Source organism: Emys orbicularis, chromosome 1 (genome assembly GCF_028017835.1).
Source record: "Emys orbicularis isolate rEmyOrb1 chromosome 1, rEmyOrb1.hap1, whole genome shotgun sequence".
NCBI classification, from domain to species: domain Eukaryota; kingdom Metazoa; phylum Chordata; order Testudines; family Emydidae; genus Emys; species Emys orbicularis.
Window position 1 is genome coordinate 167,392,975 of NC_088683.1, and position 16,999 is coordinate 167,409,973.

The window sequence follows — 16,999 nt, forward strand, 5'->3', positions numbered from 1 at the left end:
GTCCTTCCATTACCAATCTCTGCTTCCACATGGAATCAGATGTACTCGAGTCCACTATGAGACTACAAGGGGGGGAGGGATAGCTCAGTAGTTTGAGCATTGGCCTGATAAACTCAGGGTTGTGAGTTCAATCCTTGAGGAGGCCACTTAGGGATCTGGGGCAAAATCAGTACTTGGTCCTGCTAGTGAAGGCAGGGGGCTGGACTTGATGACCTTTCAGGGTCCCTTCCAGTTCAATGAGATAGGTATATCTCCATATATTATATATCCAAAGCATGTAGGGGTGAGTGTTTGTCTGCCCCTCCTGCATCCTTCAGGGTTCAATCATAAGACTGTTCTGCTCTGCAGATTCAGCTACCCAGTTTCCCCTCTGAACCTGAGACACAAACTGTTCACTTAAAGAATCATCAAGGAGACATTCATGTTCCAGCAACATATTCTCCCCAATATGCTGGCCAAGCACAGCCACTTGGTTATAGGGCTGTTCAAACTCCCTAACAATTTTCACTCCATCTGGAACCTTCTCTAAGCTAGCCATGCTGGATCTTTCTAAAGCAAGGTCAGTGGATCCATACACATGGTACTTGCTTTCCCTCTGCAGCTTTTCTCACTGGCAACATGCAGGTTACCACACAGAAGCTTAGGGACCATCATTCCCTCCTTGTTACAAGTTTCTACAACGGTAGTGGGTAACACAGTTAAGTCACTTTCATGCTTCCCTTGTGCTCTGGTCACATCAACCTGATTAAACAGAGCTGTCATATTTTTACCCAGCAACGCACTAGCAACAGGCAAGATAGAAGTACCAGAATCGCCCGGTCCCTGGAACCTAGTTATGACATTAATCAGATGCAACTTAGTGATAATGTCATTTTCCCTAACAGAAACAAGTTTAGGAACACTCCTCCCTGGGTTTCAGCTAAGTCCAGAACAAACTCTGGGACAACTGACAAATGCTCAACCAGCATAAACTGAGAGGCTCCTTCTGTCTGCTCCAAAAACAAAGGACTGGAGATACACCCTCCTTCAGCAGGCGCACTATTTGCACCAGACAAACAATTGAAGAAACTCTCCATAGGCAAGTCATTGCCCCTAACAGACACAGGTTTAGGAGCACTTCCTTCCTGGTAACAACTCTCCGCACTGGTAGCACGTAAGGCATAGGGATACTTATGTCCCGCTAACATTGTTTTCCCACACCGCTGACTATACAAAGCCATCAGCTCACAAGTCTGCCTAGGCTCATCTACATTTTCTATCTCAATCTCTCCCTTTAAACTTTCTCTTCAGCCCCCCACATTGAAGTCTTTAAAAGAAAGGTTATCTGAGAATTTTTGACACTTAGCAACTGGGACATTTCCGTCAACAGATAAACTGCAGCTTTTCACAGACAGTGGCTCATCATACTGAGCCACTTTAAGCAAATTGCTTCTACATTGTTCAAACTTACTTTTATAAGCGTCACTTGTCAACAATCCATCACCCACCAAAATCTGCCCTTTCCTTCCTCAATTAGGGCTTTAACCTGAACATCAACTTCAATCTGCTCTAGAGAAATATTTTCCTGAGCAATGAGTTCTTTCTGTGCTTCATCCAATTCCAGATTCACTTCTGAGATATTATGACAGACATTCAGAAATTTCTTCAACATATAAACTGCTTTTCTGACTAGACAAACAGCTATTTTTCACAATCTCAAGACTAGAGATATGCTCTTCCTTGTCATAGCATACCTGGTTAACCACAGACAACTGCTTAGGGCTGGTCCACACTAACCCCCCAGTTCGAACTAAGATACGCAACTTCAGCTACGTGAATAACGTAGCTGAAGTCGAAGTATCTTAGTTCGAACTACAAGGTTCTTACCGCGGGTCCACACGCGGCAGGCAGGCTCCCCCATCGACTCCGCGTACTCCTCTCGCGGAGCAGGAGTACCGGTGTCGACGGCGAGCACTTCCGGGATCGATTTATCGTGTCTAGACAAGACGCGATAAATCGATCCCAGAAGATCGATTGCTTACCGCCGAACCCGGAGGTAAGTATAGACGTACCCTTAGAGTCATACACCCCGGCTTCACAAATCTCCCTGTTAGTTACAGATAACGCGGAAGATTCACATTCATACTCTCTCTGGGACCGGGTTATGACATCAACCTGATTAAACATATTTATCACGTCATTATCAAACAACATACCAACGTTGTTATAAACTGGACAGATTCTATCCTAATCTTTGCTGTAGAGAGGAGCTGGACTTCCAGGGCACAGTTTCTGGTGTTCTTTCACTATTTTGATTTGGAGCTTAAGTCTTGCAAGTGCTGTCTCAGCTTGCAGCATTTCCATTCACCTCCTGTGAGATTCTCTGTCTCTTTTTTCAACTTCTTTTTCCAGCTGGACCAAGGCTTGCTTCTCTTGTATTCTCGGCCATTTCTCTCTCATGCTGAAGACGCTGTCTGTCTCTCAGGGCGTGTAGTTTTGATTGTGGATCACTCATTGTGACTAACTTCAACCTTTAATGCTTTCCGTATCAAATTTAAAATTTTGAATAGCGTGGGGTCCTGATCCAAAAGAGCCAGCCACATTACCAGGTCAATATTAGTTTGGATCTCACCCCAAATACCACGCTGCCAGCCAATCCTTTAGAATATAAAACTAAAGGTTTATTAGAAAAGAAAACAACATGAAAAGAGTTGTTAAATGGTAAAAGCAGTCAGATACATACATAAGACTCCAGAGTCTATATATTGGGTTCTTAGCAGTATTGGTGAGTTTGCTGGCTTGTAGAGTCCCTCTGCAATACATCCAAAGCTTGGATAGGTCATTGAGTCCTTTGTTCAGGGCTTCAGTTTGTAGAGAAGTTACTCCAGAGGTGAGAAGCAGGACTGAAGACAGAATGGAGAAGATGCAGATGCCTTTTATATCCTTTGCCATGTGCCTTGTACTTCCTTTGTCCCAAACAAAAACTCACAGCACCTGGGTACTTGCAGTCCCCTGTTCACAGACATGACCCTACCCTACCCTACCCTACATGTCCTGCTGACTCATAGGTGTAACCCCTGCCTTCTCTCAATGGGTTCATTGTTTAGCTGATTGCCTTTGATAGGCCATCAAGCATACTGGATAGTGCTGATGCCAATCTGTCTGGGGGTTTCACCCACAAACAGCACCAGTTTGAAATACAGATATATCACACACATTTGTAATTCACAATACAAAGACGAGACAAGGTTATCATACTCGGCAAATCACAACATTTTCACTGATACCTTCCACAGCATATCTGGTAAGATTCATTGCAATTTTATAATATTGATATCAATAATATCATGAAGTCTCTCACGTTATTTCATACAGTGTCACAATGTGCAGCTAAAACAATCCCCCTGTCTTCAGCATGCACCCTTACCTGAAACTTCAGCACTGCAACACTGACTGCTACCACTTAATGAAGCTATGGGACTAGCTATGTTAGCAGGTAGCAGGAGAAGGCCATTACCATAAAGGGAGAGAGCACTGATGGGTCTGGTGGGTGTTTGGGGGAGAGCCCAACCCCCCCCCCCCCAAGAGCTCCTGCACTATGTGATGCCCTAGAAGAGGGGTGAGGAAATGGGCCTCTGGAGCCATATGCTGGGTGGTAACCTTGAATTTTAAATGTTCCCAATTAGTGTTAAATCATTAAAGCTAAGAACGCAATAGACCAAACTTAGTTTTCAAGTTGGAGCCTCTAGGTTGGTCAGAGACAATTTAGTTTAGTAGAGGGCCTTGGATGACATTTTGAATGATAGAACCAAACCTTATTTAGGAGAACAATGATTAGTTAAGCAAACAGGCAAACAATTACCATTTACACAGATACTAAAATTATACTTACATTCATAGATAGAATGGCGTAACAATGGGTGATCAGTCCACTGACAACTGAATGAAGTATAGTTTTAAAATCCTGTAATTTAACAGTACCCTTTCGGTGTTAATTAGAGTTCTCCCACAATTTTGTAAGGCTACTCCTTTTCCTATTAATTAACATTAAACCTACCCATTATCATATTCACATTTCAGCCATCTCTTTACGTTACACATTATTTACATTAACATCTGCACCAATGTCCTTCCCATGCTGCCAATATAGATAGAATTTTAATAAAATATTCCAGATTTTCAAAAACACTCACTAAAACCCTGCTAAAACCAGTTATAACCAAAACCAAACCTTGGGTCATTCCTTGCTAATTTCAATTTTCTCATCTTAAAGTCTCCAACTTATCTCTAACCTTCGCTCACACTAACAAACTCAATTGCCCATGCTCCTCTATACTTAGCCTAACTTAGGCAAAAGCCTAATTTTGACTTATTTCTTAACCTAATACATTTTATAGGCTACAGGTCTAGGAGGTGGATGTGGGGAGCCTGGCCCTGCTTTCTTTCGCTTCCTTCCCACTTCCTGAGCCCTAGGACTTATCGGCGCTTTGGCCCCATATGATGTCCCTAGATAGAGGTGGTGGGAATGGATTGCTGGGACCAAGTGCTGGAACTAGGGGTGGTGGTGGAAAGCAGCCAGACTTTCTTCCCCGATTTCCTTCCTCCTCCCTCTCTGCTCTGGCAGCTCCCAGGTGTCTCGATACAGTGTAATGTTGCTGCTGCTTTGCTGGTGGCATCAGCTCGCCTTAGAATGTTTGTGTTTAGTTATTTTGGTAGACTGTCAACTTTTTTCATGAGAGAGGAGGGAAATGGTGATTTGTAACAGTTGAGCAAAAGCTGAACAGAATTTCATGAGACAAAGAGTAGGCACTTTGCTACCCTGAAGGGATTCCCCCTGCTGAATATCAAAACTCTGCTGCAAGTGATGAAGGTGTGAAGGTTTCGCAAAGAAAAGGTTGCAGGAATCTTTTAGAATGACAGGGGTAGGCAACCTAAATATATTGGTTGATACCAGCTCCCTCTGTAACTCTATTCTAATAGGTAGCAAATAAACATGGTCCTTAAGTATTTGATATAGATATTCCCACATTTTGCCAAGGCACTAGAACCTGGCAAGTGAAACTAGCTAGTCTATTTTCATTGTCCAACCCCCCCCCCCCCCCAAATACAGGCAGCACAGATAGTGAAAAGTAAGGGTCTAATTTCTTATATTGTCTTCTGTGGAGCCACAACAGCTGAGGATCTGGCCCATAATTTGTAACTTCACAATGTCCCTTTAATTGTTGTATGCAATGAGTCCAGAAGAAGAGCTGTGTGTGGCTTTAAAGCTTGTTTCTCACCAACAGAAGTTGGTCCAATATAAGTGTGACCATTGTCGCTTGGAGAGGCCAGACTGAGGTTGCTCAACCAGGGCAAACTGCAAAGAATGGGGCAGCTGATCCCCAAAACTGGTCGTTATTCTAGTAATTAGATTCACCAAGTCAGCAACAAAAGAGCTTCTAAAATACCTTACTGGTTACCCAGAAGCCAAATACACAGGCCTCTTAAAGCAACCCAGCCCTGGGCTCCCACCCAGAAAGCCAAGTCAACTATGATGCGGATTATTGAAAATCTTGTTCATCATACATAAAGTTCTACCAATCCCAAGAGATCGGACACATTACCCAACTGATCAATGAATATTTCAGATCTTACACAAATACATGCTTACAGCCAATTCTTATTAACTAAACTAAGATTTATAAAAAAAAGAAGAAAGAGTATTGTGGTTAAAAGATTATACATACAGATATGAATAGAATTCTTAGGTCAGTTTCATAGTAGGGATGGTGAGCTGCTGAGTTGCAAAAAGTTCTTTCCAGAATCATTTTTTCAGGTTATAGTCCAAATAGGCAGTCCATATATAGAGTTTGTTCAAATTCTTCCATGAGAATTAGCAGGATAATCCAGACTGGAGCTGGAGATTTCAGTCTTCCAACTCAGGTTTCCCCAACCAAATTTAAGAAGAGCTCAGATACAGGATCGGGACCCTAGAGTTCTTTTATAGATTGCTGGCAGGCTGCGATAGCTTCTTGACAGTATAATAACACAGCAGGCGTTCCTTGAATGAAGAATAGGTAACACACATCAGTTGCTTTGAAGTAAAAATCCCTATTTCTTATGTATACACAGGTAAACTAGTAGTATTAATTAACTTAAGGCAATTATCTATTCAAACTATCAAGGCATTCCATTATGGCACAGACAATTTAAACTGAAGACAATGTAAGTAATATTATTTCCTGCAATATCTTACATCTTTGATCTTAAGGGTAACTGAACCATCCATAAACATAATCTAATACAATTAAAACATGAAAGGGAGTTAGCATCCACAAGCTAATCTGGTTACATGGTTAACATCTAACAAGAGAGAGGGAAACACATACAGTTAGTATTTACCTCTTATTCTCTACAATGCAGGTTTGCATTTTAAAGCTCTAGTTTATCTAGCATGGCTTTGTTAGCTATTTATAAGGAATGTCCCTAATTACAACTTTATATACTTCTCTAATAAGTCTTTAAAGGTTGAATTTGGATCATTTAGCCTGCTAGTCGCTTAACCCTTTCTGGCTCAGTGTCACAAAAAGACATTGCCTCACCCACTTTGTCTCTGTATTCTCCCTTTAAGGACGTGGTTTTCAACCTTTTGTCATTTGTGGACCCCTACAAATTTTGAATGGCGGTGCGGACCCTTTTGAAAATCTTAGACAGTTTGTGGACCCCCTGGAGTCCATGGATCACAGGTTGAAAACCACTGCTTTAAGTCACAAGTCTAAAGTTATAATCACCTCCTGCCTAGCTTTATATTTTGTGTTCTTGAAAATTGCTCTACATGATGATAGTATTTAACCTGAATGTATTTTGTTCCTTACACAGTTAATTTCTGTGAAAATAGTATTTACTCATTCAACTCTTCACAAAAGTTTACTTTTACAAGAATTATAGTAGACAGATATGGCTATTCTGAAGAAAAATGTGAAAAGTTCACTGTAAACGGTAGGTGTTTCTTTTCTCTCCCCTCCTTACCCCTCTTCCCCTCCTCTTTCCCCCCAAAAAGTGAATTTAAGGCTGGTGAAAGATGTCAGCTTATCAGACCAGGAGATGGAAGTCCTCTATTTAAACCCTGAACAGATACAGCCCTCCCCACACTGCGCTGCCACTATGTTTTGATGCTGATCCCTATGAAGGTGAAGGGGTAATTTAGTCTCCATATGTCAATGTAAATAAATATAATTTACTCTTCATGTCCTTGGTCTCCAAGATGGCCAGCAAAAATGCTAGTCTGAATGGTGAGTTTTATGAGTGATACCTGGCCACTTGGGACTGGACTGAGATCACTAACTCATATCACATAAGCCACTGAACAGTTATCAGGTGGTAATTAAGTCAGCTACTACCGTGCAGAGAATTAATTTAATTGTACCATATGACATAGAAAAAGGTTTCAGGAAAAGTTATTAAAATATCATCCATTTAGTCTGATTGGATTGTGGGTATTTTGTAAGTAAAAAACAGGAGTAGGAAAGAGGTTTTTAATAGGACCAGTTGAATATTATATAACACAATGAGTTCACAGTACTTACAATGTCTGATGATCTGTAGGGCATCTCTTTGTTCAGTAACATTTATATTGTTACTGCCTCCTCTGTATTTCTGCTGGTAACCTGTGACAAATTTTCAAACCTATTGGGGGGGGGGGGGGGGGGAGAAATTACCTGCTTAAGGGGTATGATTCTACAACCCTTACTTATGTGACTAATCCTTCCCTTATTTACATGAATAACCCAATGACATCAATAGCACTACTTGATTGAATAAGAGTTATTTATATGAGTGAGAATTACTGGATCAGGCCCTGAGAAGAAAACAATTTTAAAAATTCTAAGGGACCTGCAAAGAATGCTGACATATGACTATGAAAGGACTTTTTTTAAAATTAAAGCTGGTACTCCAAAAGCAAGCCGGAAGTGCTCCAAAATAGGAGAAAACCCTACTCTAGATGATGTGAAGCTTGTGAACTGCAGTACGAACCTGAAAATCCTAATGGATCAGGTAATCCTATCTTTTAATATGCCAACTACAGTGAAGGGGGGCTATAATGACCTTCATGATCTGAGTTTGGGATATGGATTCCAAATGCAGAGTTGATTGAAACAAGAAACAGTGGGCTAAAATCACCAGTACATTCTGGCTGCTTTGCTCTTCCCTAGCCCAGTGAGTAGTTGCCCACTTTTTAAGAACTAAATGTTTTATAACTGTAAAATGGTATGTCACAGATTTATAAAGATAGGTTCATTAGAAAATAGGATAAATAACAGATTTGTCTTCATCAATAAAACTGTTATTAAGTATAATGAAGCTTTCAACCTGTTTCAGGCCATTGGTTATGATTCCATATTACAATATAGCTGCACATACAGAAAATAAATAAAGGTGGGATTTTCAAAAGCACTCACTTCTGGCCTGTGACTTCCCATTTGATTTGAGTGGGAGCAGAGTTCAATGCTGAATACTTGAAAACGCCACCTGTCATAACTATAAAGGGAAGGGTAACAGCTCTCCTGTGTACAGTACTAAAATCCCTCCTGGCCAGAGACTCCAAAATCCTTTTACCTGTAAAGGGTTAAGAAGCTCGGGTAACCTGGCTGACACCTGACCCAAAGGACCAATAAGGGGACAAGATACTTTCAAATCTTGGGGGGGGGGGGAAAGGCTTTTGTGTGTGCTCTTTGTTTTAAGGGGTTGTTCGCTCTTGGGACTGAGAGGGACCAGACATCAATCCAGGTTCTCCCCATCTTTCTAAACAAGTCTCTCTTATTTCAAACTTGTAAGTAAAAAAGCCAGGCAAGGCGTCTTAGTTTTACTTTGTTTTCTCAACTTGTAAATGTACCTTTTACTAGAGTGTTTATCTTTGTTTGCTGTACTTTGAACCTAAGACAGAGGGGGGTCCTCTGAGCTCTTTAAGTTTGATTACCCTGTAAAGTTATTTTCCATACTGATTTTACAGAGATGATTTTTACCTTTTTCTTTAATTAAAAGCCTTCTTTTTAAGAACCTGATTGATTTCTCCTTGTTTTAAGATCCAAGGGGGTTTGGATCTGTATTCACCAGGAGTTGGTGAAAGGAAGGAGGGGGGAAGGGTCAATTTCTCCTTGTTTTAAGATCCAAGGGGGTTTGGATCTGTATTCACCAGGAGTTGGTGAAAGGAAGGAGGGGGGAAGGGTCAATTTCTCCTTGTTTAAGATCCAAGGAGTTTGGATCTGTATTCACCAGGGAATTGGTGAGAGGTTTCTAAAAGCTTCCCAGGGTAGGGAATGGTGGCAGCGGATCAGAACTAAGCTGGTAGTTAAGCTTAGAAGTCCTCATGCAGGCCCCTACATTTGTACCCTAAAGTTCAAAGTGGGGATACAGCCTTGACACCACCCTAAAATAAATTGGGAGAAAAGAGAGGAGAAGCAAGCTTACACATTGTCCCCTAGGTTCTCTCTGAAATGGGCATTCCAAAGTATAGGGTTTCTTTTGCTCGTTATTTTAAAACTCATGAGCCTGCAAACTTTTATGCCTTCTTAGAGTGAAGCTGTACCTACTTTAAACCCCAGTTTAAAACAAAACAAAAAAGCTACAATCCACGTAACTAGCAAAGATGTGCCAATTCTTCATCATATTTATTTGCTCCCATGTACTGTCACCAACTCTATCCTTGTTCTGTTTGCATCTTTAGATTGTGAGCCTGTCAGGGCAGGGTTTGTCTCTCTTTTTCTGTACAGTGTCAGACTGGGGCCTCGTGAAGCTACCATAATATAAATATTTACTACTACTAATAATAGTAATAACATAGGCTCTGTATTTGTGTTTTCAGTTTAAATTGTTGCCCACAATATTCTTTTAACTTTTGAAATTAGACTGCCACCTAGTGAATTTTAAAGAAAACTAAACATTTTTCAGTTACAAATGATGATGGAAAATTGATGGAAAGCTATATCTGCAATGATCAGGAATTACCACTTTTGTAAAGGCCCATAACCCAGACTGTTTCTCCTGTGCTCTCAGTGCTAAGGACTCTGAAAAAATCAGGTCATAGGAGTCTCAAGTTAGGAACCCCAAATTGGTGGATATTTCTGACCTTAATCTTTGTGTTTCAGTATCCCATCTGTAACATGGGGATAATTTGAAAATAAACTAAGGATTTTGAGGCACTCAGATATAATAGCGATAGGTGCCATGAAAAATTAATACTATATCCAGGCCAGGGTTTAAATAGTGTGCAGTAAATAAGGCATATGGGCACATGAATCCAATTATCCAGGTCATCATTCAGATGTCATAACCATGAGATCATCCTCTCTTCCGTCACTGTCCTGCTTCCTTCACTACACCCTTTCCAACTTCTGCAACAAATGAAGCAGGGGTCCTGCAGACAACAGCCTCCTTTACTACATAAACCTGACTCACCCCCCGAGAAGGTGCCTTGAATGAGGCAGGGGTCCTGTGGCAAAAATAGTATGTAATCATGTAATTAAAGACTGTATCACAATGCATACGTACACAGGGGTGGGGGCGGGGGCAAATTAAGGTTGCACGGGCAATGTTAATTCTGACATTTCCTATTTGAGTGCTTAATTTTGCAACCTTAATAATGTTCTTTTAACATAGTGTTTGTATGTAATACGCACATAATGCATCTCCTGTAGTTATTAGTGTACAACTTCACTGCTCTGCAGGCTGCAAACCCACCTCTATATCTCAGAGCTTCATTCAAGCTTTATCATTTAAAGATTTATCAGTCATCCTAGAACTATTTAGAAGGACTAGGCTACTCTAGTATGGCATTTCCTTTGTTCTTCTGATGGCTTCCTAAAGTTGTTTAAAATCTAATTCTGTTTATGTAGCACACATTGTGAGTGGAAGGGGCTACAGAAGTCCATGGATTCAGAAGCTCAGGGTAGGTCTTCAATGATAAAAGACCCACAAGTTCTCAGAATCTGGGCTCCAGCCCAAGCCCGAACCTCTACTCTTTAATTTTACAGCTCCACAGCCCAAGCCCCCTCACCCCCCAGAAGCCCAAGTCAGCTGACCCAGGCCAGCCGGGTCTTTTATTGCAGTGTAAACATACCCTTAGTCATCTAGACAAGATCTTATTGTATTTCTATGAGTGAGAGAAGTGACTGTGTATAGTGGGCCACATTCTCTGCGTGTTGATGTAAGCTGGCACAGTTCTATTGAATTAATAGGAGCTGTGTCAGTTTATAGCAGCAAATAATTTGGCTGTGAACCTGCTATTCTTTTATTTCATTAGAGAATGGGTATAAAGTTGGCCACTGTTTTCCCTCATATTTTCTTTGTGTGATGTACCATTTTTCTAACAGTTAAACAGTGCAGATAATATTTCGTCCATTGCCAGTAATACCCAGATTCTTACGTCTGTGCCGGAGAAACTGACCACTGAGAACATCTCTACTGCTGCTGATATTGCAGGACAGATTCTGAAAAATTCTTCTCAGGTGAGATTCACCAGAACTAAAAAGGTATTTTGTTTTATGGCTTAATAGGATATAGTGTGATGTTTGGGACACTTTTCCAAGCCCCACAGCAAATCAGTCTTTTTGGTTTCACTTAATAAAAAACAACAACAAAACCCAAGTGTCTAATCTAGTTGCAATACATTGAACTATTAAACACTGGATCTGAGTTCAGATCTCAAGCATCTTAGTATAGTGTCCCTATCTCAGTTTCTGGGCTAACATGATGGATTCACCTCTATCAATCACTTCAAATTTTGTGCATTTGAAATTCAAATATTGGAATCAACTGAACCTGACGTACTACATTAACCTCTTTTTTTGCCTATCTACATTCAAATAATGTGAGGTGCCCATGCATCGGTTGGTTCAAAGACTTTTTTCCAGTAATAGCTCATTTTTATTTTAAATTTTTATTTAACAGGTTTATTACGGTAGTCCCTAAGGGCCCACCAAGAGTGGGGCCCCAATGTGCTTGGTGCTGCACAAACAGAGTAGTAAATGGTCCCTGTCCTGAAGAGATTACAATCTAAATAGACAGGATAGACACAAGCCACAAAGTGGGGGAAGGGATATAACACATAACTTTTAGTGACATTTTGCTTATGTTAGTTCCACATTATGAGTTTGTTTGTTTGTTTTGGGGGAATTTATTTAGGAGGGGATCAGCTAAATGGAAATAAAAGGGAAGGTATGGAATGCGAGGCAGACAGGGCTGGGGAGAAGAGGGTTACTTATTCTATTTTCTTTTGATTAAGGCAAGTGTTAACAAAATATTCTATCACAATACAGCGTATTAAAAGAAGTGAGTTTATATACCATTCCTACTGAATATTTCCCTCTTTTTTGTTTGTCAGGAAGCTACTGCTACAGTGGCTGCAGTGGCTACAGTTAGCCAACTTTTGGATGCCAGAGTGAGTGAATTCAACGTTGCAGATGATAACCTTGCTGATGTTACAGCAAAGTAATTACAATTTCTGTTTCTATTAAATTTGGTAAAACTAAACATGTCTGTCCATTTAAGATTAAAAATGGAACACAGTGGGACAAATTAATCTCCAGGGTAACTCCACTGATTCAGAAGAGTTATCCCAGGGACGAATGAAGTTGGCCCAGTTTTCCTAATCTGGAGACAGTGAGGTCTAGAGTTGGGGATGAAAAGTTACCTGCATTCAGTTCCCAGCTTTGCCACTGAATTGCTGTGTCACCTTTGGCCCGTCAGTTAACCAGTGCCTCGCTTTCCCTGTCTGGACAATGGGAATAGGAGTTTTTACTCTACCTCCTGGGTAGATGTGAAGCTTAATGAATATTAATAAACACTTAGAGGTTCTTGTATGAAAGGAATCATAGAATTTAAAGTATTATTATTACTAGTAGGATATCCAGAGAATGGAAAAGGTGAATTACTAGCATGCTTAAAGGAGCAGGTTCCTGGACACATTGACACAATTAGAAAAAAATCTCCCAGTTATTTAATCAACTATTAAATTGTAGCAATATTCTAGATTTCCCCCCTTGATGCATAAAAGGCCAAATCCTAGTTCCACTAAAGTCAAAGGCAAATCTCCCATTGACTTCAACAGTAATGGGATTTGGCCCATTAGAATAAGAGATTTTTGGCCAAATTCTTCCCTGTCCTACACTCTATGGAACAAATTTGAAATCACTGAGGGAGGGCAGACATTGGCTCTATATTCTGATATACTTTACAGTGGTAAAGACATTTACACCATTCCTTACTTCAATGCAGCCTCACACAGACACTGGAAGAATTCTCTTTGCATGGCTCTGCTATTCAGCCCAATATTGCAGTTAAGCACATTTCATTGAAGCCAACTAAAACAACAGCTTTTTTCTCTGCACAGACAGGTAAGCTTATTTGCTTTGTGGGAATTATAAGGACAATGAGCAAATTTTTACAAATTCTAACAATTTGTACAAATTCTTTGGTGACTTTTGCCTACACAGTATCAGGAAGTTTACAGTCTGAAAATATTAAAGTAGATGAAAATATCTCTGACTTGAAACCTAACAACAATACAGAAGTTCAAATATTGATCAACGTTACAAAGAACAACAGTAAGTACACTCTTCTCTTCCCCAAAAACTAGCGCTGGGCAAATTCTGCACAAAAGTGTTCTCACACTCCTTTGACTAAAATCTATGAAAAGATGTCGTTTTTATGTACATATATTAGGGCACATATCATAGAACAAGAAGTGTACATGACAAAGCTAAATTGTGTGACCTTATCTGTGAGTCACGGCTGACTTACCTGTAACATGGCCTGAGTTGTTTTTATGTTATAACTGTAATGAATGTGTGGTTACAGAGCTACAGACTCCAAAGTGAATCTCTAAATCACACATCTCCATTAGAGGTTGGACTAAAAATTTCTGCTCCAAAACTATAGACTACTACCATGTAAGCTTAAAAAGAAAATCCCTTTTGGCTATCAAAGGATAGAGGTATATTTCCTCTTTGTATGCCAGCTGCTAGCAACCTACACACAACGGAGCAGCTCTGAATCATTCCTGTAGTATAGGATAGTGGTGCAAACAAACAGACAATAAATATAAAATTACACCCAAACACTATGTTAAATTAACATTAATATGCAAAGTTGAGCACTCAAAGATTAACTATGCAACCTTAATTTGGCCTTCTTGTGTGTATGCATTATGATACAGTCTATGATTGTAGTATATCATGCTATTTTTTTCACAGGACTCCTGCCTCATTCAGTACGTGGGTGGATCGTGCTCACTGAATGAGCAGCTATTCAATATTTTGTTTTTTCCTCATTATTCAGTGTGACCTGATGCCTTATTTACTACACACTATTATGCAAACCTTTCTCTGAGTAGTAATTTCCTCATGGGCTTTTTTATGATACCAGTCACTATGGTATCTGTGTGCTTGAGAAATACTAATTTATTTTCACAATATGCCTGTGAAGTAAAGGGCTATTCTTATCCCCATTTTACAGATGGGGAATTGAGGCACAGAGAGATTACAGTCAAAATTTCCACTCATCTTTTGTGCACAATTTTTGATGCACAGGATCCGATTTTTCAGAGTAAATGGTATAATGCAGCACCTCATATGTTCAAAGCACAGTGCCCATTGACTTTAATTTGCAGCTGTGAGTCCTCAGCACTTCTGCAAATAAGACCCCAGGATCTCAACTTGGGCACCAGAAAAGGAGGAACACACAATTGGCTAAGCAGAAAAAATACCATTTTCTGAACAACTCTTTATATATATATTTGGCATATTAGGCCAAATTGTGCAATTGATGTTTAATGCAGTATGATTAATACAACAGTCTTCATCCCCCCCAAAAAGTTTTCAGGGTATTTATATACCTCCTCCCCACCCCCCCAAAAAATTCATAACCTTTAAAACATCCAAAATGGTTCAAGAAATATTTGAGAAGTTTTGCAAATATGCAGTAGGTGATTGGTAGATACAGATAAGTAATTAATTTTTGACATGAGGGAGTCTCTAACTTCAGTTTGTCACTAGTCTGATTCTTTATTAAATTATAAGAAAACTTGTTAAACTTAGTTTATAAATGGAAAGCAAAGAGGCCATTTTGTTTTTGGTGTACTGCATCTTTAAATAATGAGTAGTCTGCTTGTCTGTTGCAGGGACAGTGGCCACTTTATGTTTCATTAAACTGGGAGTGACCCCTATATTTAGGTTGCCTAACATTTTTCCTTGATAAAATTCCTTAAGACCTTTTTTAAAACAAGTTCTAACACCTCAATATTTGCAGCAGGCTTCTGAAATATGGCAATGAGAAATGCCTGGAGCTAGAGAGAAATGTCTTTTCTTATTCCTGTGAAAATCTGTTCAGGTTTTGCTGAGTTACACATGTTTGAGAACTGACACTTCCCTTATGTTCCTCAGGGAAATTATAACAACTTGCCAAAATAATGGTGCCATGAACATTCTAAAGTGCTAGGCCTCTGCTGCTACCAAAGTATCAGCATTAGCACACACACGCAGTACGTGGGAACACCTGGGCGGTGCCGGAGCAGCTGTAAGGGTGGTATGGGAGAGGCAGCCCATTCCCTCCCCTGGGGATTACATAGGTAATAGCAGTAAAAGGCTGTTTTAGCCTGGTAGCTCCAGTGGTGTAGAAGTCTGAGCTGTAGTACAGGACAGTCAAGTTTCAAATGATGCATGATTGTCACAGTTGCACGTAAAAGCGTGGTGTTTTGTTTCAAAGTCAAGCACTCAAAAGTTAGGAAATGCCAGATAGACAATTTCCTGTGTAACCTTAATTCTTAATTCTGTGCATATTTATTATGGTACAGACTTTAATTTCATGATTACAATTTGATTAGTTCATGATTAATTTCATAATTACAAACCATTTTTTTCCACAGGACGCCTGCCTCATTCAGTGAACATGAGGGATGCACAAAAGGACAATATTAAAGTTGGCTTATCAAAAGTAAATCTGGCATTTCCTAATTTTCAAATGCTTGACTTTGTAACCTAAATAATAACATTCTTTTAACCGTTCTTAATGTAATTTCAGTTGCAGAATGTTACAGATTGAGCTACTGTGTTCTCCTTCACATGCAGACTTTATATTTGTTCTCTCTTTCCTTGTTGTTTTCCTTTATCTGAATAAAATCATCTAGGCTAAAAAAAAGTACATCTTCTGCTCTTTGTGTGGTGGAAGACAACAATAAACCCCAGAGAACTGGTTAAAATAGCTACTGTCTTTCCTCATCTTCATTACAAGTATACAGTTTAAAAAAAAAAAATTCATTCTTAGAAGTTATTTTCACAGATGTCTAACTGTCTCTTAACTTCTGTAATGTCATCTCTGCTTATTTGCTTATTCATTGATTTGATACTAGTAAAAGGTGCTATACAAATAATTAAATACACTGGAAGACTCTAAATCAGTGTGATCTAATTGCTCTGTAGCTCTTATTATTATTTTCACAGTCTCGTTCACCCTAAGAGAGACAATTCTGCAGCTCTGCTCCACCTTCCCCATCCTAAAGGAGATGCAGTCTGCAGACTGATATACACCTCTTCCCTGATATAACACTGTCCTCGGGAGCCAAATTTTTTTACCACGTTATAGGTGAAACCGCGTTATATCGAACTTGCTTTGATCCGCCGGAGTGCGCAGCCTCCCCGCCCCCCGGAGCACTGCTTTACTGCGTTATATCCGAATTCGTGTTATATCAGGTCGCGTTATATTGGGGTAGAGGTGTATTAGCATTTTCCTCTTTGTTTGCAATATTTTTCTCTAGTTTTGTCAATATTATGACTTCAATTTGTTGTTTAAGTTAATACATTGTAAAAAGCCATTTTAAAGTAGTTTTTTGTATGCAATTTCCTAGGTTTTCTTAAATTGAAAAGGTAAATACAAATTCTACTATGTGCAACTGTAAAAAACCCCACCCTGAGCCTTCTGCACTGCAGCATAGACTGCAACAGGAGTTCTTGAGGTACAGGTTTAACTATATTAACTGGCAGAAATAGAA

At 39.7% G+C, this 16,999-nt stretch overlaps 1 protein-coding gene across 1 annotated transcript in view; it reads left to right on the forward strand.

The window, feature by feature from the left end:
- The window catches only part of ADGRG7 (adhesion G protein-coupled receptor G7), a 53,473-nt gene that overhangs the window by 12,437 nt on the left and 24,037 nt on the right, over positions 1-16,999 (forward strand). Inside the window, exons 3-8 of the mRNA XM_065423582.1 lie at positions 6,838-6,957; positions 7,904-8,013; positions 11,328-11,462; positions 12,338-12,444; positions 13,231-13,349; positions 13,449-13,559. Of these exons, the coding sequence (XP_065279654.1) occupies positions 6,838-6,957; positions 7,904-8,013; positions 11,328-11,462; positions 12,338-12,444; positions 13,231-13,349; positions 13,449-13,559 (702 nt within the window). The remainder of the gene's footprint in view (positions 1-6,837; positions 6,958-7,903; positions 8,014-11,327; positions 11,463-12,337; positions 12,445-13,230; positions 13,350-13,448; positions 13,560-16,999) is intronic.